General features: G+C 47.1%; 2 protein-coding genes across 8 annotated transcripts in view; both read right to left on the bottom strand.

Moving 5' to 3' along the window:
• The window catches only part of LOC147998924 (uncharacterized), a 142,681-nt gene that overhangs the window by 80,871 nt on the left and 35,567 nt on the right, over nucleotides 1-26,243 (bottom strand). The gene's annotated exons all lie outside the window — the stretch shown is intronic.
• On the bottom strand, nucleotides 15,472-19,395 carry LOC147998926 (disks large homolog 5-like). Its single transcript, XM_087595785.1, has 6 exons — nucleotides 19,291-19,395; nucleotides 18,099-18,258; nucleotides 17,487-17,630; nucleotides 16,688-16,854; nucleotides 15,861-15,966; nucleotides 15,472-15,742 (listed from the first exon to the last, which is right to left on the bottom strand). Exons 1-5 carry the CDS (start codon nucleotides 19,295-19,297, stop codon nucleotides 15,902-15,904), a joined length of 543 nt encoding a protein of 180 aa, XP_087451911.1. The 5' UTR covers nucleotides 19,298-19,395; the 3' UTR covers nucleotides 15,472-15,742; nucleotides 15,861-15,901.

Below are 26,243 nucleotides of genomic sequence, written 5' to 3'. Positions count from 1 at the left end.
TCCCCATTGTAGATTATTGTTAGGGACCATGTGGTTCTTCTGAGAGAGCAGCAGATGCTCTGACCTGGGAGTCATCACCACAGCTCCTCTAGGTAGCTTTTGTCCTTCCACGGCATGTACTGTACTAGGTGGACACGATCACCTTCAATTAAGGAGAGAGATCTCAGGAGATGTGTATGTACAGGTGGTTGAGCAGTGCCTGCTCAATGTGGCAGCCTGCTAGGCATCCATACTGGGCTGTGGTGCCTCCACTGCTCATTGTGCATTCAGGATCACCCTCCAGCATCACTCAGTTTCAATTCCAAACAGATCTTTCACTTACTACCGATGATTATATACATTAAGCACATCTGATGAAATACAGAAGAGACTAGCCTCCTTCTACAGGCCAACTTGGCATAATGAATTCTTTTGATAGAAAGCAAGATAATTATCTCAATCTATGCAGCTTAGGGAGGACCTCAAGACCATCCATAGTGAATGCAGACTGCAGCTGTTACCACATGTTTCTTTTGCAGAGCACGTCTGTGCAAGCCCAGAGCTTAGGTGGGACAGTTCATGTTTCACCTTTTACATGGAAATCTGTGATTGTTTTGAGAAAGTATATGTTCCACGTGACTCATTTCCAATTTATGGAATTAAACTGACTTACTGTGAGTGGAGGTGACTCAGAGAGATAAAGTGAAGAAGAATAATCCAGTATGTCTGCAAACAGATGCTGTCCCATTAGGGCTTTTCAATGCTCAGCAGCTGGAGAAGTAAGGGAGAGGCATTGGTGACTCTCAAGCTGAGGTCCTCTAGTCATTATAAGCTGAGCATGACACAAAAAGGGTCATAGGTATCACACTAGAATCTAGTAACTAGATTTAACTAACCTATCACATTAATGCTATGTTTGGTGGTAGTTTTTGCCCTCTTAGGACCTGGAAGAGGCTTGGGGTTTTCTAATCCGACTCATAATTTATTATCCTTCCTAAAACTATGGGCTTTGTTCTGTTAATGCTAACAGTGTCATCCAATACCTAGGATATTTTCTACTGTCATGTGTGACATGAGACAAAACAGTCCCTGTCATCCCTCACCTGAATAAACTTCCTTAGAATTCAGTGTAGTTGGAGGGTCCTTCTTTCCTCTCCAAGATCGAGAAACATTTCCAGTCTTCAGACAAGTGTGTCAGCCATTGTCCAGTGACTGTCTGGAGATATCCACAATGTCAGCTGAGTGAGGGCAGGGCAGGGCTGGGCAGGGCAGGGCATTGGGGCAGGGCAGGGCAGGGCTGGGCAGGGGATTGGGGCAGGGCAGGGTAGGGCAGCGGATTGTGGCAGGGCAGGGCAGGGCAGGGCAGGGGATTGGGGCAGAGTCCATGAGATGTCAGTAGGCAACAGGCCAGCTGGGGCTAGTGTGGGTACAGGGCTTCTAGTGTGGGTGTGAGAGGAGGAAATTAGGAATGGTCAGATTCTGATGCAGCATATAGGCGGGAAGGAGCTTAGACCATCTCAGTGCCATATAGGGACATTGTAGACACTGATGGGCAGTGTGGGGATGGTAGGGTCCCATATACTGCTCTCTGCAGGTGTCAGGTGAGCATACAGTGGCTCTGTCAGACTTATGACAATCAGGCAGGCACTGGGTGCAAGTGAGAATCACGGGACAAGCCCTGTGTGCAGCCTGGTTTGGGGACATTCCCAGGTGCCCCATGGACTGCAAATTAAAGGCAAAGGACACAGGGAAGCCAGCAATTCCCATGCACAGGACATAAATACCTGTAGAACTTTCTAGAATTTCCATAGACTATCTGTCACTAGTCCTCATTATAGAAGGCACCAACATTCTGCCCTCTACTTCAACTTGGTGAGACAGCTATTCTAACTCCAGCAGGAAGGCCTCAGGGAAGACAGTAAGAACTCCCAGGTGACCCCTTTTACTATTGAAACAGGGTCTTCCTATGGAGCCCAGAGTGACTGTAGGATCCTAATGCTCTTGCCTCACAGTGACTAGAATTCCAATCCACCCTCAAGAGCAGTTGTTTCATAGCCAGATCTGATTAAGGACAGCTAAGGCCCCAGGGTGCTAGGATTACCAGGGTCCTAGTAATTTTCTCCAGCCTAAATTACAACCTGAGTCGGTGCTGCTATTTGGGACACTGCCTGTTGCCCAGTGACATCACACCTTGGAACTCTTTGTCAAACATAAGCTGTTCTGGGAATGAAGTACCCACACAATAAAAACTGGTCTGGATACTCCTAGGTCAAGAATCCCCTGTTGGAAATGCCTTGGACTGCAAAATTTTAAATTCTAGATCCTTCTGGCTTTTAGAAGATTTATAAATACAAAAAAAAAAAACAAAGATGGGCATAGTAATTTAAGCCTGTGAGCTCAGTCATGGGAAACTGAGTCAGAGTGATGGAAGACTGGAAGTTCCAGGGCCACCTGTGTTTCAAGAAAAAAAAAAAGCATGGTGAAGATTCCACTCAAGTGGAAACCAAAAGGGTTTCACATGGGCCCTGCCATCCACTGGTCAGCACTCTCATCACCACAGCCACAGGCAGACACTGGGGAACATTTCTCTCTTTGGGATGCAATCCACCCCATGATTCTATGTGAGGAATCCCACAAAGGTTGCATCATGTGAGGGACCTAGAAAGTTCCAGGATTGGGAGAATTTAGGAGTTTATAATTAGGGATGATCTACAGCTGTGGCAAAGCCTTTTCCCAGCACATGGCAGCCCTAGGTTTGTCCCCAACAGTAAAAATAAAATCCCCCAAAATAATTTAAAAAAATGTCATGAAGCCTGCTCCCTGACCAGTCTCCTCAAAAGTGTGCAGGAACCTGGGTCCACATTTAGGCCCCAGAACGGCCTCTGTGACCCGTGAGAAGGGATCTAATATGGGAATTAGTATATTATGACTTATCCTTGTGGATACCTTTGGTGACAATAACCACCTGACCCCTGAAAACCCATCTACCTGGGGGGCTCAGCACTCATGTCACCCAAAAAGCCCAGATCCTAGGGCCAGCATGGGCAGGTGGTGAAGAAAGTTTGTCTCTCGTGAACATCAGTTGCTGCTCCTGACCTGACTCTATCCTCAGGAGACAATGTCACTCCAGAAAGTGTGGATGTCAATGGCTCTTCCCAGGCCAAGGATGGGATACTGCTTAAGTTCCACAATGCACAGCAGTGCTCACTCTAGAACTCTAAATGTTCTACAGCTGAAAGGGGTGGGTGCTCTGCTGGCCACGCCCCTCCCCTGCAGTATTTACTGCACTCAGAGTGGTTCTTCAGATGTGAGGGACTTCTTGAGGCTACTCCCATGGAGAATGGCAGATTCATCAGAACGGGGCACAGGGTGAGTTCAGAGCACAGCTGGGAGGAATTTAGGGGTGCCAAGCCGTGACTAAGACCAGATCCTGGGCTGACAGGCAGTTGAGCTGGAGAAATGGCATCCAAAGAGTGACTGCCTGAATTCCTCTTAGACCAAAAGCCCTGGATCTGAGCTACTTTGGTGCATTCTCCTGAGCAGGATCCCAGACGCAGCTCAGAATCGGGGCTGTGCATGGACTTTGGTGCTGGCAGCAGGTTGCTTGGCCATAAAGTGCCGAGCTTTCCCATCTGTGCCCACTCAAACTCCTCTGTCTCATTTTACGTGTGTTTGGTATAGTTTTGAGACAGGGTATCTTGTAGCAGCCCAACTCGCTTTGAGCAACACTGTAACATAAAAATAACCTTGAATTCAAGATCCTCCAACCCCTCTGTCCCAAGTCCTGGAATTAAGACCTCCAGCTGTGACCATTTTACTGCAGCATAGGATCCATCTGTATTAGAGTGAGCTTTGGAAATACTGGAGCTCCGACTGTTCCTTAGAATTCAGGTTTCCTTAATTCTTAGCAGGAGTTTTGTGATGATGCTGATGAGAGAGTCAGGAGTTACACTGGGAGAGGTAACAGTCCTGGCAGCCCTGAGTGCTCAGTGAAAGTCAAGACAGAAGCCTGCTGATTAGCACCTGAGTGAAAGTGGGAGGATTCAGAGTTCAAGAACAGACTCAGTTACATACTGAAGACCATATTGCAACATTTTTGTTTCATTTTTGGCTTGTTTTCTTTGAGACAAGGTGTTAATTTATAGCCCTGGCTGTCCTGGAACTCACAATGCCTCTACCTCCCAATGGATGGAATTAAAGGCATGTGCCAACATGCACTGCCACTAATTGAGATCCTTCAGATTAATTTTTCTTAAGAGCCTCATGCCATAGCCAAGGACAGGAGTAGATCTGACTATTGGGTGGCTGGGCTCACATAGCCCAACAGGTTTGGCCTTGCATCTGTGAGATTCCAAGTGTCTCCCTTTAGACACAGCCATGGAGAAGGTGTAGCAGTGAAGGTGCAGATGGCATTGCAATGCTTGGCTTATGGTGTTGAGTACTTCATGCTCCACAGAGCTAGGAAATGTCCTAGAAGCCAGGGAGGCTGAGCATGAGGAAGACAGGTCTCCAGGAGAGAGAAATGATAACCAAAGTCACTAAGAACTTCCCGAATCACAGTGTCTGTTAACCATATATTTTATTTACTTATTTTTATGGGCCTGAGTGTTTCACCTAATACATGCTTGTGCACCATGTGGTATGTCTGGTGCCCATGAAGTCCAGAACGATTCCATTGAACTGCAATTACAGGCTAATAGGAGCCACCATGTGGGCACTGGGAACTGAACCCTGGTCTTCTGCTCTTAGCCACTAAACCACCCATCTCTTCAGCACCCCCCCCCATTGTATTGTCATTAAGATTTAACCATTTGGCCTTCAGTATTTGAATTAATGCAGATGTGACAAGAGTTATAGTTAACATGATGTTTCAGGCATAGACAGGCAGGCATCTCATTGTATACAAAATATAAATTCTTTCTTTCTTTCTCTCCTTTCTTTCTTTCTTTCTTTCTTTCTTTCCTTCTTTCTTTCTTTATCTTTCTTTGTTTTACTCTTGGAAACAGGGTTTCTTTTGTGTAGCTAACCTGGAACTAGCTCTGTAGAGGGAGCTGGCCTAGAATTCACAGAGATCTGTCTGCCTCTGCCTCCCAAGTGTTAGGATCAAAGGCCTGTGCCACCACCACCACACATCCTTCTGTTTTAAAGGAAAAATGTAGCCCTACATGGCAGCACGAGTTTAGTCCCAGTATAGACATTTTTCTAGAGTTCCTGAAGGGCTTGCTGCCTTCCCCTTTAGGCCTGGCTAACATGAGAGCTCCACACTATGGGGTTTGCTTCATAAGAGTCTGGAGGATGAGGGTCACAGGCTGATATATCTGTGTACAGCAAAGGATGCTTGGTGAAGGTCAAGTGGGTACAGATCAGCAGGTAAAGGCTCTGCCACCCAGCCTCATGGCCTCAGTTTGATCATGGATGAAAGCAGAGAACTGAGTCCACATTGTGTCCTCTGCTCTCCATGTGCATATCATGGCACAGGAAGACCACAAACTACATAAAATGTAAAATGCTGAAATGCTGAGAGAAGAGGCCTATGGTAGGCGCCTCCTACACCTGAGACTTCCACCCCGAAAAGCAGGGGGTAGAGAGTGAGGATGCAGAGTGCACACAGGTCAGGACAAGGCCATGTTACTGAAGCCTCCATGTGTGGTGAGCAGGCTCTGGGGCACCATGAGGGAAATCAGGAGCTTCTGCACTTTGTAGAATTACAGGGTTCCATGTTACCTCACATGCCCATGATTTGCCCCCTACTGCAGGGAGAAGCCAACACCAGAAGCCTCCAGCTCCCAGCCCTGCTTTTGCCATGTAGGTTTATCCAGAAGAGCTTGGAAGTCCCTGGACCTGGAGTCTCAGGTGGTTGTGAGCCACCTGACCCTGGTGCTGGAGACTGAACTCAAGTCTTCTGCAAGAGCAGCAAAGACCCGTGCGCTGCCTGGCCCAGCCAGGGCTGTGAAATGGTGTTTATTTTCATCTGAACAAGCCCAACAACAGTTTAGGTCCCTAGAAGCCACATGAACCTGGATGCAGTAGTGTCTGTCATCCAGCCCTTCCCACAGGGAGATAGGAGCCTAAAGTAGACAGACAGTCTCTAGGATTAGGGGGAAGGGCTAGCCTAGCATACACAGCCATGGAGGAGAGGTAGAAGGTGAGGACCTGTGCTCAGGTTGTCCCTGACCTTTACACAAGCACATGAGTACCTGTACTCACAGAAACGCCATACAGACATAGGTGAGAAAAGAAATAAAAACAAACAATATTGAAAATACAATATACTGGGGCTGGAGGGATGGCTCAGTGGTTAAGACCACTGACTGCTCTTCCAGAGGATCTGAGTTCAATCCCCAGCAACCACACATTGTGTCTCATAACCATTTCTACTCTCATATACTACCCTTTACTGTTGTGTCTGAAAACAGGGACAGCATACTCAGATGGACAAAATAAATAGTTTTTTAAAATCCTTTTCTTAAAAAAAAAAAAAACTCTTCTGTGACACATGATCATTGTGAGATTCCAAATGTCGCTAAGTCAGTACAGTCCTATTACTACATGGTGCACCAGTTGTGTCAGCCTTGGTAGTAGAGTCGCACAGTTGAAAATTTGCTGGTCAGAGTGACCAGGCAGCCTAGAAAGCTCACCCTGAGCAGAGAAGGCTGTGCTGTGTCCTAGTCCTCTATCCCACACTGCCACCTCATCCCTACGAATAGAGCAAAAAGAACAGATGAGGAATCGTCCAGGTTTCTTTCCTCTTTGATTTCTTTATTAACCTAGCCCCTGTGGTACATGTAACCTTGTCACATCCTCTGTCCCATCCCTAAGCCCTCATACCTGTCAGATAAGACAGGGATCTTGCTTTGGGAGGAAGCTCTGGTCCCTCTCTGTTCTAAGAGGCTCTGAGCCATCGCTGAAATTGTGTCATCTGAGGATTGAGGGACGTCCATAGCCTGTGCTCTGACTTCCAGGAAGGTTTGAGGAAGGTGGTCCTCTTCTTTTGGTGCCTCTAGTAGGAGCAGCCCACACTTGGGCCTAGCTCCCACTGTCAGGAAAAGGCGGGTGGCTTTTGTCTTTGCACAGCTCCCCGGCTGAATGAACAGTGCATCTCTCCTCTCTCTTTTGCAGGAAGTCTCCAGTCTCTGGTGCAGGTGCTGTTCCCAAGGCAAAGGAAAGGACAGTACAAAGTGAGGGCTCCCGGGATCCTTTAAAAAGTGTCTGCATTGTCTTCATTAATGTTTCTGTTTAATTTTTTATCCCATGTATATTGATCTCCTTGTAGGGGGGTGCATGCCAAAGCATGAGTGTTGAAGGTGGAGGAAAAGCCATGGGAGTCACTTTATCCTACTGTGTGGGGTCCCAGGCTATGAACCAGGTCCTTGAGCTCGGCTACAAAGAGCTTTCAAGCTGAATTTCCTGCTGGCTCTGATTTCAGGGAGAGTAACTCATAGAGCCCAGACTGGCCAGTAAACTACTGATCATCCTACCTCAAGCATTGCCATCTACTTCATGAAAGGTTGAGTTATTGACACGAGGTACTGGGGATGGGCAGAGGTGTATGACTGAGGCTATCTCTGCTCAGTGGCATGCCTTTGGGGACTGATAGTTTTCATCACTGAGGTGTCATTTGAGTGCAGTGCTCCTCTGGAGAGATGGAGTCTCTTTTGACAGGGCATCAGGCTCTCAAGACAGGCCTGGAAGGTGGAGGTCTGGAGGCCAGGCCTGCATTCCTCTTCAGAAGCTGCAGTCCCCACTCAGGACAGTGCTTTAGCACAGGGTCACATATCCAGTTCTACCCTGAGACCTGCTGAGTCACATGCAGTTTGTGCGGAGAAGCAAACTGGGTGTCCTGCAAGGGCAGTGAGTGCCTCTCAACCACTTACTCATGCTTTCCTTAATTGTACACTCGAAGTGGGGTGGGCATGACATATGTAGGGGTCAAACACAAATCAGGGGAGTTTTTTCTCTTTTTGTATCAGAGAGGGCCTAAGGATCAAACTCAAGCCCTCAGGATTGACAGTGATGCCTGGACCTGGTGAGTTCAGGGTAGGTGATGAGGGTTTAGTCCTAGGGATGGAGCCCAGGACCTCACATACGCTAGGCAAGTGCCTAATCACTGAGCTACATCCCCAGCAGATGTTGGTTGCAAGAGAACTTGGGCCCTCACCATGCCAAAGGAGCACTCTATCACTTAGTGGCCCCAGCCTGGTAGTCTTGTTTGTAACCTCTGCTGTGTTTGCATGCTGCCTGAGCTTATTAATATAGCCACATCCTCAGGGTGACAAAAACTTCATGGAGACTCCCACTGTCAGATACCTGAAGACAGGTTTCAAAGAGAACAGGTAACCAGTGCAGAAGTCTCACAGTGTTATTGTGAAGTACATGGAATATAAGTCCTAGATGACAGAATGCTCAGAACACTGGTGTCCCCACTGTTGGAAATAACCAGGACCACAGATCCCAGTCTTTCATCACACCTGAAGACCCCTAGCTGGCATGGTGGCACATACTTCTCATCCCAGCACTTGGGAGGCTTAGTCAGGAGAATCTCCTGAGAACAGGAGTAGGAGGACAGCCTGGTCAACCCATCAGGTGTTACCTGCAGGTCTAGTTGCAGACAGAATCCTAGCATGCAGTCATCGCCGGCCATGCAGGGAAAGCATCATGGCACACCAGGAAGCCAGTGAGGCCCATGTTGCTTGACTCGGCAGCTACTTGTTAGCCATAAGGACTAGGGCTCAGAGTGCCCAGAGGCTGTGAGACTGAGGGTTTCAAGGACCCAGCAGCAGGCCAGATGGTCTCAGCCTGGACTCGATACTGAAGAAGGAAGGAGCCCTGAGTCCTGGGCCAAAGCTGTTAGTAGCCCCATGACCTGGGCTGCTGGTGGCTGCTGGGGTCAGGAGCAGTGTCTTGGTGGGTCCTGCTGTGGTGAGAGAGAGCAGCAGAACTTCTGGAGGACAGAGAGGGAGCAAAATAGAACAGGAATCCAGTGTAGAGATCTTAGAGTGTTTGTGTGAAGCAGAGCTAGGAAGTGGGTTGCAGGGGCAGGGGAGCAGCAGGCTGTGCCTGTAGAGATGAGTCAGCCCAAGGGCAGAGTTGTCAGAGCCCAGCAGCAAGGGGTGGGAGAGTATCTCAGGGGAGGGGCTCCTGTCCTTCCAGGACAGTCTCCATCAGAGACTGAAGGGCTGGGCCTGAGAGGCGAGGGGAATTAGGGATGAGGGAGAGACTGGAGAGATGTGGGAAAAGAATGCACCTAGGAGTGAAGCAGGGCCCCCAATGTGGGGTGGCTGAGGCCCGACAGAGTTGGATGTTGCTGATCCTACATTAGGCCAGGCCAGAGGGCCCAAGCTCCAGCAGCCAGAAAGGAAGCCAAAGTGTCTGAGGAGGCCTGCATCAGATTGCTGCATCTCATGAGGGTCCCACCAGTGGCCAAGGCAGGATTTGTTGAAAGCAAGGTTGTGGGTATAATTGTCCTCACCTCGGAAGGGAATAGGTGGCCATGGCTCTCACAGGTACTGAGGGTGCAGGGACAGGAGACCTATGGACTGACCTCATTGCCACTGGGCGGGTGAAGGCTCTTGCTGCCTTCAGTTTGTGGTTGTATTAACCTGGTAGCTTCATTTCTTGAGAAGCTTGGGTGGATGAGGTGTAGCAGATCAAGGTCCAGCTGAGAGGAGGAATCCAGAGTGTTCCATGGTTGGCAAACAGGTTCTGAGATCTGGCCTGTGCACTCAGGCCAGTGTATCTGTTTGTCTTAGCTGCAGGCTCAAGAGGTTTGAACTGACCCAGGATCAAACACCACATGTGCCCTGTGTTTTCCAAGCTTTGTCATGGTTGTAAGCGCTGGGCGATCTCACATGGACTTTTCCATCATTCCCTGAGCTCTAGGTGACTCGGATGGATCATGGAGAGATCTCTAAGCCTATGCCAGCACAGCAGTGACATCATGGCAGTGTACTCTAGGGTTCCAGGACTGGATCTTTTTTTTCTCTCTCTGCTGATACAAGTAATAAGACATCCTATAAAACAAGGCCAAGCCTTCCTAGAGTTGAAGCCCAGAACACACAAGACTCCCCCAGGGATGGGCCCATCCAAGAAGGTGTGGGATGTTTTGTGGCTTAGGTTGTTTCACAGTGAGTGAGAAGTGTCTAAGACGCACACATGTAGCTGCTTGGGAGCTGGGGAGGTCATGGGACCCCCTAGGTCTGATTCTACAGATGACTGTGAACATCCATGTGCTGGGATCTGAACTCTGGTCCTCAATCCCTGAGCCATCCCACTGGCCCCTGGCTGTCCCTTCCTAGAATGTTTCTGTATTTCCTCCTACTTGATGCCTTGATGCTGGCTCCTAGCCCAATGGCCTATATACAAGATGAATTCTATAAATGTCTTATAAACACTAAGTATCCTGTGAAGGTTACTAGTGCCCTGTTCATAACAGGAATGCTGAGGAATCCAGTCTGCAACAAAGACAAGGCCGGGTGCTTTTCCTGTCATTCAGCATGAAGGGTCAGTCCTGCTTTCATTGTAGCGTCCTGGTTATGCTCTGGGTCTTCCTGGTGCAGCAGTCCTGTTCTGTGACAAACGATGTGTCTCCTGCAGGAGGAAGAGTGGTCGAGTCACAGTACCTGCAATATGACAAGAAAACGAAAAAGGTGATGAAGTCCTTGACTCCCAGAACCACAGGAAGTGGGTTAGGTGGAGGGCAAGTAGGGAGACAGCTGAATCTTGAAGGACACTGTTGGGACCTTTGCCAGGTGCCTCTGTGACATCCAGACTTGGACACAGGGATGAGTCTGGGTATCTAACATCAGCATATATCAGTCTCCATGGTCTACGGCCCCTGCACCTCCTCACTGCTCCTCTTGCTTTGGGGACCTCAATTTTGCCAAGCCTTTTCTTTAGGACCATCCCCTGGATCATCCAGGTGGCTCCTAAGAGACAGGCACTGACAGCAGACGTTTGGTATGGATCGCAGGTGAAATTGTCATGGGGCTTTGTGCCATCCTACCCAGAATGCTGTGAAAGTCCCCACTTTGGTGGTGTTCACTTCTGGAATGCCCTGTGTGATAGTTTCAGCTGTGAATAACAAGGCTAGCAGTTTCTACTGCTGCCCACACAGGCCTTCAGCACCCTGAAAGCTGCAGTGCTCACCTAGAAGGGAAGCACATTCAGGACAGGGAGAGCCCTGAGGAGCTCAGTCAGCTTCCTGGTCATCCCTGCAGGGACACCTCACCCCTGCAGTGTGGTCATCCCCGCATTGACATCTTACCCCTGCAGTGTGTGGTCATCCCCGCAGTGACACCTCACCCCTGCAGTGTGTGGTCATCCCTGCAGTGACACCTCACCCCTGAAGCGTGTGGTCATCCCCGCAGTGACTCCTCACCCCTGCAGTGTGCGGTCATCCCTGCAGTGACAGCTCACCCCTGCAGTGTGTGGTCATCCCTGCAGTGACACCTCACCCCTGCAGTGTGTGGTCATCCCTGCAGTGACGCCTCACCCCTGCAGTGTGTGGTCATCCCTGCAGTGACATCTCACCCCTGCAGTGTGTGGTCATCCCTGCAGTGACACCTCACCCCTGCAGTGTGTGGTCATCCCTGCAGTGACGCCTCACCCCTGCAGTGTGTGGTCATCCCTGCAGTGACATCTCACCCCTGCAGTGTGTGGTCATCCCTGAAGTGACACCTCACCCCTGCAGTGTGTGGTCATCCCTGCAGTGTCTCCTCACCCCTGCAGTGTGTGGTCATCCCTGCAGTGACACCTCACCCCTGCAGTGTGCGGTCATCCCCGCAGTGATAGCTCACCCCTGCAGTGTGTGGTCATCCCTGCAGTGACACCTCACCCCTGCAGTGTGTGGTCATCCCTGCAGTGACGCCTCACCCCTGCAGTGTGTGGTCATCCCTGCAGTGACATCTCACCCCTGCAGTGTGTGGTCATCCCTGCAGTGACACCTCACCCCTGCAGTGTGTGGTCATCCCTGCAGTGACGCCTCACCCCTGCAGTGTGTGGTCATCCCTGCAGTGACACCTCACCCCTGCAGTGTGTGGTCATCCCTGAAGTGACACCTCACCCCTGCAGTGTGTGGTCATCCCTGCAGTGTCTCCTCACCCCTGCAGTGTGTGGTCATCCCTGCAGTGACACCTCACCCCTGCAGTGTGTGGTCATCCCTGCAGTGATGCCTCACCCCTGCAATGTGTGGTCATCCCTGAAGTGACACCTCAACCCTGCACTGTGTGGTCATCCCTGCAGTGATGCCTCACCCCTGCAGTGCAGACCTTTGGGCCTGTGGCCTTCAGGTTCCAGATTATCTGTTAAACTCAGTTCATAATCAGAATGTTTTGTGTTCAGCCTCTGCCTGGACTGTACTCCAAGAAGAGTTCAAGGGTTTCTGTGGCAACATCTAGCGATCAAGCCTTAGCAAAAGGATTCCCACATCACCCTGCAGGCAGATTCCCATAGTCATCCCTAGTCCATTTAAGCTGCTGCTGAAGATGCCTTGAAGGCATAGCCACAGCGACCCTGTGTGTTCAGAGGTGATGTTTTCGTTCAGGAACCTGATGCTGAGTCTTCTCCTAACCCAGCAGGCGGTCCCTGCATCAGGCTGGAGTCTTGAGTGTCTGTGTTGTCCTGATACCACCTGCTGTGTTCTCCTGGGGCAGAATGGATCTCAGAAGGTCTGGGCCAGTCTCTGGTTGAGGATTCTTGCAAGGCCTCATCTCCAATTCCTGAGGGAAGGTGTAGGTTAGGAGAATGCCTGGATTTGAAATTCAGTGTTTTCAGATTTCAGGATTGGATGAGGGGTACTCAGCATGTGCATGTGTCCATGTCTCTGTATGCATGCACTTGCAGGCCAGGGATGGACACCAGCAACCTTCCTCAGTCACCCTATGCCTCTCACACAAAGGAGCTCTCACACAGAAGCTGTGGCTCACAGATGAGGCTGGTCAGGCTTAGAGTCCCAGAGATTCTTCTGCTGTGCTTCAAAACTTTGAATGTGTGTGTGTGTGTGTGTGTGTGTGTGTGTGAGAGAGAGAGAGAGAGAGAGAGAGAGAGAGAGAGAGAGAGAGAGAGAGATTCTACCAGCATGTACAACCACGCATGCACATATGGATGCCAGAGGGAAATATCCGGTGTCTTCCTTTTCGAACAGGGTCCTAATCAACTATCAGGTATCTATATCTTAATATCTAGCAGGGGTCCCAGCATGAGCATAGCCAGGGCATACACATGCTTGGCTGTCAGGCAGGCAAGAGGCAGAGATCTTGTTCTATTTTTCATGGTTAATGCTCTTAGTGCCCTTGAGGGCCTGGCTGACACCTGCCTGGAGACGGCTGGATCTGATGCTGGCCTAGACAGCCAGGGCTATTGATGATGGATGCCCAAAGTGGCCCTCAATCTTGGCAAACTTCTCTCTTCTAGTCTAAATGTGCTTGGGTGTTTAATGCAAGGACTGGGTTGTAGTTTTCCTCTTCCATCCTGCTGCCTCCTTGTTTTCTCCAGCGGGTCACCTGCCCTAGTGAGTAAAGAGAAGTGTGTGAACCACAGCACCACCTGCCCATGCTTCTGCTTGCTGGTCTGTGGTATCTGTTGATGGAGAACAGTTCCTGTGGCGGTCCCGTTGCTGTTTGTGAGTTTTGAGGATTTACGCCAGTGTAGTAATGTGCACAGTCATCCTGGGAAACCCCACAGGAAGTTGGTCCCCAGGTTTCAGCACACAGAAGCACAGGCCAGAAGAGATGCCCAGGTGTTGAAGGAGGTCCGGTAGATGTGCTGTTAGTTTCCTGTGTCTGATGCATGATTGTCCCTTGCTTAATAAAATGTATACACAAAACTCTTTAAGTGTCCCACTGACCTCTGAGAAAGAACATCAATGGGAAGATGGCTTTGAAGTCTTAACTCCCTGTTCCTTTCCTCATAACAGGTTTCTGTAGCAACCAAAGGAGAGAAGCCACTTGAGGGAAGGAAGTCCAAGACAGTGCCTAGGAGCAGAAGTAGGGTCTGGCTGTAGAGGGGACAAGTGGCTGGGTATAGGGACTCTAGGATCAGAAAAGAGGCTGTCTGGCATCTCCCAGAGCAACGAAGATAGTCACGCATAGTCATCCTCAAAGGCCAGTCTGATCCACACTGTCCCTCATTTCCCAGGTGATTATAGATTGTGTCAGGTAGCAGTTGAAAACTGGCCATTATGGGGTCTCTGTAAGAAAGGGCGTGATTCAAGTGTTTATTAAGGTATCATGGCATCAAGAGTATATGAGGACTTAGCCATATGTACACAGAACGACTTGCAGATCCAGAGAGCAGGGAGGGAATAGCCAGGAGCTCCTGCTTGCTGCTGCCTTAGGGGTTCTACAGAAATTCCAGTGGCACTTGGGAAGTGGAGGCAATATCAATTAGGGATTGTGGCCACATGGGGAGATTGAAATCAGCCATGTGCTGTGGCATCAGAACACTGACCAGCGATGACAAAATGGAACATAAAACACTGGTTGCTCAGCTTTGATACTGCTGACTGCTGACGTGGCCAGGGGCCATCCAGTTCACCAAAGGCTCAGCCAACAGTTGTCTCTCCACTCACCAAAAGTCAAAGAGTGGCCCAGCTCCACAAACAAATGTGTGCCCACATTGCAATGGCTCCGGTACTGTTTAACCTCAGCTGCTGAGATCTCAGGATCCTTGAGTGTCCAGCACGCACACACCCGAAAGAGACAGTCTTAGGGGTCTTAGGCAGCACTGAGGGTGGTGAGCCTCTGCCTCACGGCTGAACGGCCCTGACCTTAGCATTGTTTGGGCACAAGAGAGCAAAGTGATGGGGACAGACAACCTGCAGTCTACCATGCTGGAAGGGCATGACTAACACTGATTGATCACATCCATGTGACTACTAAAGCCAATCTGGCCTACAAGAAGCTAGTTTCTATTCTGTATTTTATCAGATTTGCATAATACATATGGTCATCATTGATATTAGGTGAAAGATCTGCTCTAATATGGACACTAAGTGATGCTGGAGGATGATGCTGACCCACAATGAGCAGTGGGAACACCAGAGCCCTGTAGGGATGCCTGACAACCTAACACGTTGAACACGAACAGCTCAGTAAGTTCCCTGTGAACACACATCTCCTGAGATCTCTCTATTTAATTGGAGGTGATCCTGTCCACCTAATACAGCACCTCATGTGGAATAACAAAAGCTACCTGCAGGAGCTGTGGTGATGACTCACAGGGTAGAGCATCTGCTGCTCTCTCAGAAGAACCACATGGACCCTAACAATTGAGTAAAGTGTGTCAGTGATTACATCACAAAGTGTGTGTCTGAGACACAGCCACATTATCCTCACAAAAGACACTATCACACTGGGTACCCCTTGGTGACTTTGAATTCACTTATTAGCCCAGGATCCATGGAACATGCAGAGATCCATCTGTAGCTGTCAGTTCTAGGTCCACAGGAGGGGACAGAACCATTGAGTAAGAATGATGGTCTTAAGAGTCAAGAGATAGAATTCAATTTTTATTCATAACAAATACATTTTTACAACAAAACAAGATTAACATGAATAAAAATATTTAAAAATATTTGAAAGTAAAAATAGTAACAAGAAGATATAAATATGAAACAACAAAAAGAAAACTTCAATTAAAATCATAACAAAAATATTTCTAAAAGCATATTCTTAACGAACATGTAGAAGCACAGATGTATTGCTGTTTCTCCTCTAGCACACATAATGAAAGGCGGTCCCCCAAGTTGTCTCTCAAGTGCTGTTTTCTGAGAAGAAAGTAAGACCTCAATCAGTCAGGCTGGCTTAGTGGTATATGAATTTAGGGTCTCTAAGAAATGACAAATTAACTCAGAGGATGAATACACATCCAAAAAATGTTGTTACCATTCAGGATGTTGGTCATCAGGGACTCCTGAGAAAGCAACTTATTCTTCAGGAAGCTCTCTTACTGGGGTGTGTCCAATTCCAGCTCTCTTGCACTTTCTGAGACCTGGGAAAGGAAGGCAGTTTTTCAGACACTGATTTGGTGGGGAAATGCAAGCCAGCTGTCAGAATGCTGCCTTCTACCACCTCAGTTCTATTGGATAGTCAACATGGACATTTTAAGTGATATCATTGTTGCTAACTCTGCGGGCAGGGCAAAATCTCCAGAGAGCCTCACAGTAATGTGGGCTGACAATATGGGACCCAGACTTATACCAGTGCAAACCAAGAACAGGGCAATGGAAGGAACCTCATTGGGTTGCAGGAAGAAAGGAGATGTCCATATGTCACCAAGGTTAAAGCCAATGACAAGTACTAATTTGACATTTGCACTTGGTTCTTATCCCGGAAAGGTGCTTCCTACACAAGAAGTCGCATGACCACAGATTGTCATTTGTCAAAGAACCAAGAACTTGTTCAAAACTCTACATAGGATCCAATGTATCACATGGATATGCAATAATATGATATGTTATTCATCTGTCACCATTTCTAGACTGCAGCTTCAAAAAGAGCAGCAAAATATGCTTGCACAATAATTCAGTTTCTGAAAAGTGGTTAACTTCCCAGAATACTTGTGCATAGGCAGAGCAATGAACAATTCCATTACATGAGGTGGTTGGCTGGTTGTGAGTGTAAATTAGAAAGGTGGTAGGAGAGAGCAAAGATGTATCAAATTGGCAAATTTTATCAGATATTGTTAAGCTAACACATCTGCTCGTCCCTACCTGATAATGCTGGTTCTGGCCGTTGATGGTCTTTATCTTTCTTGTTGAAGTCAACCAAATATTTCTGGTTCAGTGCACAATCAAGATGTACCTCCTTGCTCTCCTGCTTCAGTGGGACCAACTTCTTCCTACATGTGTTTTCCATCAGGAGCTGGCTGAGCAGGTTTCTGGAAATACAGTCTGCATAGTAAGATCATGCTGCTCCTTTCTCCCATTCCTACTCCCAAGTCCCAAAACTCTACCAGGTCCCACATACCCATGAAGACTTAATAAAATGCATCTTGATACATATAAGGCTGCTGCACAAAACATAAAGAGTTAATTCAGGGAAGAATAAATTGCTTGCTTGGCCTGACACCAATTAGTGTCCACACCTCTGAGAAAGAACATGGATCTACAACTATCCATGAAAGCACAATGCATGGGGGCAACATCAATTAGTAGTGGGCCAACACCCTCAAAGGAGGTAAGTAGAACAAAGAGAAGGTCATGCTAACCATGTGGTCCACGCACTGAGTTTTGTAAAACCTGGTGTGACACCATAGGTCCAGGTCAGCCTAATAACCTTCTGCTGACTTCAATCAGTACTGTTCTATCTAGAGCCTTCTGAAGATGCCTAGACAATCCTGGGATGAGGAACACTCTTTTGTGGAACTGAAAACTGAGTCCTAATGACCCTGGAACACTGATGGGTAAATAGCACAAGAGATAGAACCAGAGCTGAAGACCGTCCAATCCAGAACAAAGAAAGTCAGAAATGGCCATTCCACAAGTGATAGCCTTTCTGACCAGGACTTACCTAGAGAAGGTAATCTCCTTCTTCAGCTTATGGTTGTTCTCATGGACCTCAGTGTTCTCCATCTCTAAGTTGTGCAGAATTGACATGACCGCCTCCTCCATTCTCTCCAGGTCTTCATAATATGGATTTGGCCTGAAGTGTGGCCTGGCCCCAAATGATAGAATACAATGAACATCGGCATTTAGGAATATATGAACTCAGGGTGTGTCCTATATTACCCCAGCCTGCTGCCTGGATCTTCCAGCACTCAGTCCCCTGCCTAGCAAGTACAGAGACTCACCAGAAACTCACTGCAATTACAATCTTGCAAAGCCACCAGCTGTCAAGGGCTTTGCAAATGCACACTGGGAACTCACTCTCCCTGACTTTATCCCTGAATTCTTCATTCAGACCACAAGTTATGCTTTTAAATAAATGGAAGCAGATGAGTCCATTTTCAATCTCACTCCTCAGGAAGGGTCAGGTTCTGAATCTCCACTATATGGGAGGTGAGGTTTAGCACAGGGTGGTTAGGGAGGCACAGCTTTCTAGAACCCAAAACCTTAATAGGATAAGAAAAAGGTGACCTTGCAGACCCAGGAATGAAACAAGAGCATTTGGAGTGATTCATACCTGTTCTTCATGGATCTCTCTGTCAGAAACCTCAGGCGATCTCTCAGGTCATTTCTCTCCTCGGTAATGAGCTGCAGCTCTTTAATCAGCCTCTCCTTTTCCTTCATGGCCTGATTCTTGCTTAGGTCAGTTCCTTGGGATGATGTTTCTCTCCCAGCGTCTGTAGGTAGAAGAACACAAGTGAACCTGCATGGGGACAATGCATAGAGTGTTCATAGACCTCAGTGAGGCCTAAACAGGAGAACAAGCCATGAACCCAGTGTCACTGCTAGGCGATTGGTCTATGCTTAAGAGACCTCCTCAGTGGATCTCAGTTCTCCCACTACTCTATCGAGACCAAGAGATGTAAGCAGCCAGGTGTTCCCTATGCCGGACATCAGGTGCTTACATGTACCACGGAGATGGCTTCTCCAGGATTATTATCAGCTGAACAGGGTACAGCTTGGTTTCAGGACCCTCACTCCTGTGGCTTCAGAACTCAGATGATAAATTCACCATCCATAAAACTTGAGTGATTGGAGACACTCAGATGTCCTACCCTGATACTCTAAGCCAACAACTTTGGATTTAAAACGCATTTCCAGGGAGGATATGTTCAACAGACTTATCAGTGTCCCTATGTGAAATACCAAATGCCCCAGAAGTGCGAATAGTTTACAGGCTGAATCTTGGTCTACACGTTCCAAATAGTTTTGGTATTTTAGAAACAAGTTTGTAACACACATCTCTAATATATAAAGCTAACGATGACCCTTCCAGTTAGAAGAAATCAGAGAAGGTCTAAGAACATAAGGTTATTGCCTGGAGCACAATCTCTCCCTGTTACTACTGTCAGATACCCACTGTATTTAAAGAAGCAATGATAGTGAAATACATTGCTGCCCTGTCTAAACTCAGAAAAGGTGGACCCTCCATGACTACTGATGGTGTTATTATATCAATGTAACAGAACAAATGATCTGAAAAGTAAAGACCAGAAGTTCACAGTATAATAGCATTGGCCTTACCATATTCTCCCTGTGGGGATGGGGAAACTAAAGTTCTGAAATCCTTGACTTTAAGGAATTGTGATATTCATGGAAATTCAATTCCTGTTCAGATGCTCCAGTTGTTGTGGCCCATTGCTAGAAAGGTCAGCTTAAGCCTGCAGCCACCCTGGCAGGAAGCTCAAAATACACTGCCCAGAACTTACTCCACATTCCCCAGAAGTGCTGTCTTTGTCCATCATTACTTTGAGACGAAAGGCCAGACTCCTTCACTCTAGTCTCTCCAGAATCGACGTTCCCCCTCCCAAAACGCTTTCGAAGACGGGAAAACATGTCTTAGCTTGTAACCGCCAGACTCAGACTGAGAGAAACTAGGGCACTGGTTGTCACTACAACACTGGTGACATCACAGAGGATGCCAGAACTCTCTAGGAGACAATAGAATGTCCAAGAAGGGACAGCAGATATCATGGGGAGCAGACTTTGCATCCCTGCTAATGTTCTCCCTGTACTGAGCATAAGCAGAGGTGCCCTTTCCAGGAGACTTTCCTGGGGCAGAGCCACTGAGCATCTCCTGCTTCCAAAGCCAAATTTTCCTCAAGGCTTGATTATAAAAAACCTTAGTAATTCCTATGCATCTAAATGAATGTTTCCTTTCAAATCTTGCCCAAAAAATGTCTCACTAACTCAAATTGTCCACATTCACCAATGTAAGCCATTAAAACTTCCTGATATTTCACACCAGTTTGAATATGCACTCAAAAGTTCTCCTGTCTCATTATGTACAGGTGCTTTATATCACATCAAGAAATAGTCTGCATGGTAGGTTACAACATGCGTGTGTATTAGGGGAACACTCATGAAGTCATGTGCTTAGCAATCGACAATTGCCAGAAAATTCCTTAGGAGAAGGAGTTGAAGTCTTTATGGTGCTAGGAAAAGTGTGGAGACCAGTTGGCAGAGGAAAATGCAATATTGGAGACACCAGTGAAGGGAACCTCATGCTGCTTGTGGGGTTCTGCTCTTTGCACCAATGTCGCCAAAGGAGCACTGCTCACAGGCCTGAGTAAGATATACCTTGAGCTTTTATCAGAAAAATAAAATACACAAGAGATATAGAGGGTGGCACAGAAACGTCTAAAATGAGGCTATAAACATCATTAAGTGGATAGAGCAAGGTCCCAGCACCTGTACACTGGGAAATGGCCACCCCACCAAACACAAAAGCATCTATCATAGTAAAAAAATGAATACTTTAAAGAATGCACCCACTAACACTGATTGATCACATCCGTAGTTCAAATTTTGGGGGCAAATTCATGGCCTTAACTATCTTTGTCTCAACTTATATAGCAAAAAATAAGAAAATACGAGAAAAGAAAAAGTCAAAACTAAAAGCTCAAGCTTCTCATATGAGGATTGCAGGATGTGTTATATGGGAGTCAGTTCTGATTAGACCATTTTAGATAGAACAGTGCATAGTGACCCTTAATGTGATGGGCCCTATATAAAGCTTTTTGCAATATTGGAATTTTAACAAACCTCATCCAGAACGTACGGAAGAGGCAAAGATGTGATCACTATGTCCTTACTCTGTATCAGGTTATTTTTCTGCATCCTTGATTGTCAGGCATATAACAGCAACAATCTGAAATAGCTGGTAGACATGGAAAAACATGGCTAAAACTATAGTTGTGGGTTACACACCTCAACTGTCAAAGGCTAATACTGTCTGCACAGTCCTTCGAGGCCACTCTTATAAGCCTATTTATTACAAAGTGAAAGGAGGTTTATCTGAGCTCAAAGTGATCCTGGCCAGCCAGGTAGAGGGCAACATGTGATACTTGAGACCCTGTTTTAAACCAGCACAGAAATCCACACTTCATTCAAAGCATTATCTACAAATTCTCGATTATTTACCATTCTCTCCCTACCAGTCGTTCTGTTTGGAATGGTAGAAAAAAACTGGAACTAATCTTTCTATTTTAAGGACCTTGATCTCACTTTTTTTAGGTGCACATTAAGAGTGCATCAAATGGACATCACCATCTGAACATCTTAGTATTATCTACTCTGTATATATAGCATAATACTGTGCCTATGAAAATCTTAAGCTTCCTTGAGTGTAGTTGCCCCATCAAGAAGTGTGAAGTTCTGAGTTCAAACCCCAGTGATGCTTTAAAGGGACTAGAAGAAAGCCATCAGAGATACTCCACTTCTTTGTCCTTAGATTAAATCAAGTTGACACAATGTGAACCTGGTGGGCTATTTAACCAGCATCTTTCTCCCAACCCCACTTCCACGAGTCCAGTCCATGGCAGAATTCATCCCCCACCATCCTAGATATTTCTTTGTATATTTCTACAAGAGCCAGGTTTCTTTTTTTTAATAGAATTAGTTGTAGTCAATCAACTGCTGCCCTATGTGAGAAATGATTAGTATCTATTGCAACTTACCACAGTGTATTTGTGTATACAAGTACATTATTGGAAATCCAGCATTACTGAGGGATTGGAAACCAGTGCTGTGGCCTTGCCTTTCTGTGCCTCTTCCTGGCTCACAGGCAGCAGGGGGCAGACCTTGAGTTCCTCTTCAGGGACAGAGTGATGTTGAATGGGCACTGAGCAGGCAGAGAAACACAGCTGAGGCAGCTCCTTTCAGTTATCAAACACATCATCTCCTTCCCATCTTAAGGGCTACTGCTGAGGTCTTGCCCCCATACCTACCTTAATAGCAGTGAATTTGCTACACAGCAGCCAGCTCTTTCCTATTGTTCTGTAATACGCGTCCACATCATGGATGCCAAGAAAAACACTAACAAAGAACAAAAAACTCTGACGTTGAACTGTGTGGTGCTGGTCACATACCCTGTTATGTTCTGTATGTTATGAGGTTTGTTAATCTTAACAAGTTCCCCAAGTGTATTCTTCACATAGGACCCAATAGATTCAAGGAAAATTGGAACAATTATGTGTAAAATGGCCTGAGTCAGGGCCCATAGACCGAAGCATTTCCAACACTCGTGCATGAGCCCATGTGGATTTTGCAATGAGCAGGGCCTAGCAATGTCCAGTACACAGTTGTGAGCTGTTGCTCTGGTTGAACTGTATTGGTGTGTGCAGTAATAAACTACACCTATTTAAATGAATTCAGTGTTCCTGTGGTTTGAATCCAGACCCCTTGACACCAGATCTTCCCTTCTGCAGCACTTGGGAAAAAGGCTAAGTTTAGGAAAGGTGATGTCTTGTCATAAGTTATGTGACAAGAGGGATGGTGAATGATCCCTTGAGATAAGAATCAAGGTTTCCTCTGTGGTATTTAGGTCTATACTGGCCCTGTGCAACAGCTTCAAGAACCCATTTCTGATTTTCCTTGGGATTCCCGTGATGATGCACTCAGACATGATTGGAAACAACCAAAACGGTGGTCAGATTTGATTTATAAAATGTAGGTAGCATTGCAAACTTATGTTGAAGGATATTTGATCATATTGTCATCCCCGATATTGTGTTATTTACTTAGAAAAATACCTTCTGGCTGTGTAGTTCAGCACTAGCACCAATATTTAACCCTAGAGCTATTTTTGTTTGTTTGTTTGTTTGTTTTTTGTTTTTGTTTTTGAATGAACAAGTACTTTCCTATTTTGTGGCCCAGCCCTATCTCTTACTTCTTTGCACAGTCATAGAGAGACCTCAAACATATACTCAGACAAAGCCAGGGGAGTGTATAAAAGGGCCTAAGGCAATACCACATAATGACATTGAAAGTGGGCTCTCTTCTTGATCCACGCCTCCAGCTCTCCTGACATCTACATGAATTATAACTCCTAATGCAGTGTAAATGATGTCTGCACTATTGCTGAAGGAATCATGAGAATAACATCTCTAAACATCCCACCATGGATAGAATTTGTGGAAAGAGGCAACTGGCAGCCAATGAGAGGGCTTTACAGTTAAAGGGGCTTGCTGTCAAGTCTGATGAGCTTGACTCAATCCCCAGGACCCACGTGGTAAAAAGGAGAGAAACAAGGGCCAAGCTGTCCTCTGGCTTCCACTCATGTGCTTACATGTATGTGAGTATATATGTATATGTCTGTATGTACGTGTGGATATGAATGTGTGTAGGCATGTATGTGTATACGTGTATATGTATATGTGTGTATATGTCTGTCTATATGTGTGTATAGGTGTATTTGTATGTGTGTATATGTATTGTATGTGTGTGTATGTGTGTATGTATATGTGTATGTGTGTATGCATGTATGTGTGTATGTGTGTATGTGTGTGTATGTGTGTGTATGTGTGTATGCATGTAGGTGTGTATATATGTGTGTGTGAGCATGAATGTGTATAGTCATGTATATGCATGTGTTTTCATGTACATGTATTCGTGTATATGTACGAATGTATGTGTGTATATGTATGTATGGACACACAAACACCATAACATAAACATAAAACATAAAAAGCTCCTTGGAGTATTCACCGTGCCTGGATAAGTGGTGACCATGTGGGGGAAACACATGTCCATGTAAGCACACCTGTTCACATGTGCTGAGCAATGCCCAGCCTGGACTTGAGCTCACTACCTGCCCAACGATGAGTTTCTGCCCACCTGGTCTTCTCAGAGCCAGGTGACAATTGTTCCTGCCATTCCAGTTCTGTTCCCGTTTCTCATGCCACAAACCTTCTAGCTTGAATCTCACCTACTGACGCAGGAACCTAACAGCCTCCAACCCAGTGAAGTAAGTAAACTTCTTCCTGACATCCTCAGGCTTGGTGTCCCCATGAGTCACAGGGAGGAAGGATGGCATGCACCAAGGAGAAGGGCCATGGGTAAGGAAGACAGGATCATAAGTCAGTCATCACTGACACCAGCAAAGTGTGTGCTTCAGAGCTGGCTCTGCTCACTCTTGTCCCAGTGGCAGGACTTAAGAGTGGTGCATACCTGTCACCCAGCACTCAGAGACGTCTGAGGCATGAGAACCAGGAGTTCATGGCCATCTTAACTAATGGTGAGATCAAAGCCAGCCTGGGCTGCATGAGACTCAGTCTCAAAGCAGGCAAGGAGGAACTTGCTATATTTGAGCAAGGAAGCTGGAATCCTCCTGGGTTCTAAACATTCACTGCAATACAGAAAGATGCTAGGGCTAGTGTGGCAGAAAGTAGGAGACAGAGAAGCCAGGTTAACCCTCACTAATCTTCTCATGCTGTGTGAGCTATGAGTAGATGGTGCTCTATACACTGTGGACAGGATGGTCTCTCAGACGGTTCAGAAAGCCATGGAGGACTCCAGCAATTCTCCACTTGGGTGTCACTTGAGTCTTATATGTGTGTGTTTACAAGCCAAAATATAAGATCCATAGGTGACTGTGTAAATTCAACATGGCACAGCCATGTGCTGGAATATTATTCAGCCTTACATAGGATTCAGATTCTGACTCTTGAACAGGAATGAGAATGGTAGCCATTCTCCTAAGTCAGACCTCCAGGCAGTGCAAAGACAAACTAACACTGTATGACACCACTGAGGGCTGCAGTGTCACCAATTATATAAAGACAGAAAACAGGAAGGTTTACAGAGCCCCAGGGGTGACATGGAGTGGGGAGGTTGAAGGGTAGTTGTGTAAGTGGGACTGAGCCTCAGAGGAGTCAGACATGGCTGCAGAATATGCATGTGGCTGCCTCCCATACCTGTGGGTGCTGCCTCCTCAGAAAGGCAAATACACCAAAAGAAAGGAACAGAGGGGACAGGCTCTGACCTCCTGTAGACACACACAAATGACGTGACAGAATGTGCACACTGCTGCCTTGCTGCAGGAGCAGTAGAGCTTCCAGAAGGGTTGAAAGAGGCTGGAAGGGCTGAGCATGGCACTGAGTTCAAGGACATAGCTTTAGGTCCTGGGGAACCTATGGTGCCCAGGCCCCATCCCGCTGATATTGAGGGACACAGCTCACATTCAGGGTGATGGCTGGGCTGGGCTGGGGAATAGGTGTCCACTCTCTCCTGCTCCAGCTTGAAGGTGTGCTGGATGAAGTAGGACTGCAACTACTTGTTGGATTCATTGATGCAAATCTGCTGGAAGCTATTCTGTTCAAAGTCCTCAAATCTGAATATGGCCAAGACACCAATGGGCAAGCACTGGGAGACAAGGTTTGGTTATAGCCGGGGCCTCCTGGAAAGACTAGCCCTCCTGAGAGGAGTTGCAGCAGAGGGGGTGTGTTTTCCTGACCTGTTTGGTACCCAGTGTTTTTTGCCAAGGGTTCCTTTGTTACTTCTTGATGGAACCAGGCCTGCACATATCCAGGAAGCATTGGGGTGGAACCTAGGCTTGGTGCCCACATGCTGGCATCGCTGAGGGTGAAGCCTAGCCTACCACACTTCCAGACACCGAGTGCAGATGCCTGGGTTCCTATAGAATGGCGGTTCTTACCCTTCCTAACACTGTGACTCTTTATTTCAGTTCCTCATGTCGTTGTCATCCCAACATAAACTTATTGGAGAGCTACTTCATGAGTGTAACTTTGTTACTGTGAGGAACTGTAATGTAAATGTCTGGTGTGCAGGAGCTCTGATGTAGAACCCACAGATTGAGAGCAGCTGCTGTAGAGGATCAGAGTCCCCTGCCAGCCCTGGTGTTTGCAGAGATCCCCTGGGTTCCTAGTCTCCATGGCTTTCCCAAGGACAGGGTTTATTCTTGGCCGTCTCAGGGCCCGGGACCTCACAGAAACAGCCTCTCCCATGTCCTTCCTGTTGAGGAGAACGTGGTTGGTCCTCAGCATAGACCAGTCAAACAGGGCGCTGTATAGACACTTGGCCAGGGGTCTCCTGCAGTTATGGCCTCTGGACAGAGGGGTTTCTTACCTGGGGTGGGGCAACCATGCCAGGTACAGGCAGTGATGCTCAGAGTCAAGACCTCATTTTGTCTTATTTTCATAGACAAAGTTGCCCAGGCTGGCCTCGAACTTGCCGTGTAGCCAAGGATAATTAAACAACTGATCCTACTGCCTCTACCCCCCATGGCCTGGCATTGCAGATGAGTGTCACCAGAGCTGGCTTGTCACAGTTGCTGTACGGCTCTAAGTCAGGGGCCTCATGTGCAGGAGTGTTATGACTATGCCATCCCCACCCTGCAACCAGGGTTTTCACCTTTCTCCTG

The sequence above is a fragment of the Rattus norvegicus genome, chromosome 19, assembly GCF_021556685.1.
Source record: "Rattus norvegicus strain SHRSP/BbbUtx chromosome 19, alternate assembly SHRSP_T2T, whole genome shotgun sequence".
In the NCBI taxonomy this organism is placed as follows: Eukaryota; Metazoa; Chordata; class Mammalia; order Rodentia; family Muridae; genus Rattus; species Rattus norvegicus.
This window is presented reverse-complemented; position numbering and strand designations above follow the sequence as displayed.

Bases quoted from the DNA above. Each gene is read 5' to 3' on its own strand.
- LOC147998926 (XM_087595785.1), bottom strand. The intron at 16,855-17,486 runs GTAAGTCCTGGT...CTGTATTTCCAG, and splicing joins AAGGAGATTACCTTCTCTAG to AAACCTGCTCAGCCAGCTCC. The intron at 15,967-16,687 runs GTAGGGACGAGC...TTCCTTTCCCAG, and splicing joins GCCAGAACCAGCATTATCAG to GTCTCAGAAAGTGCAAGAGA.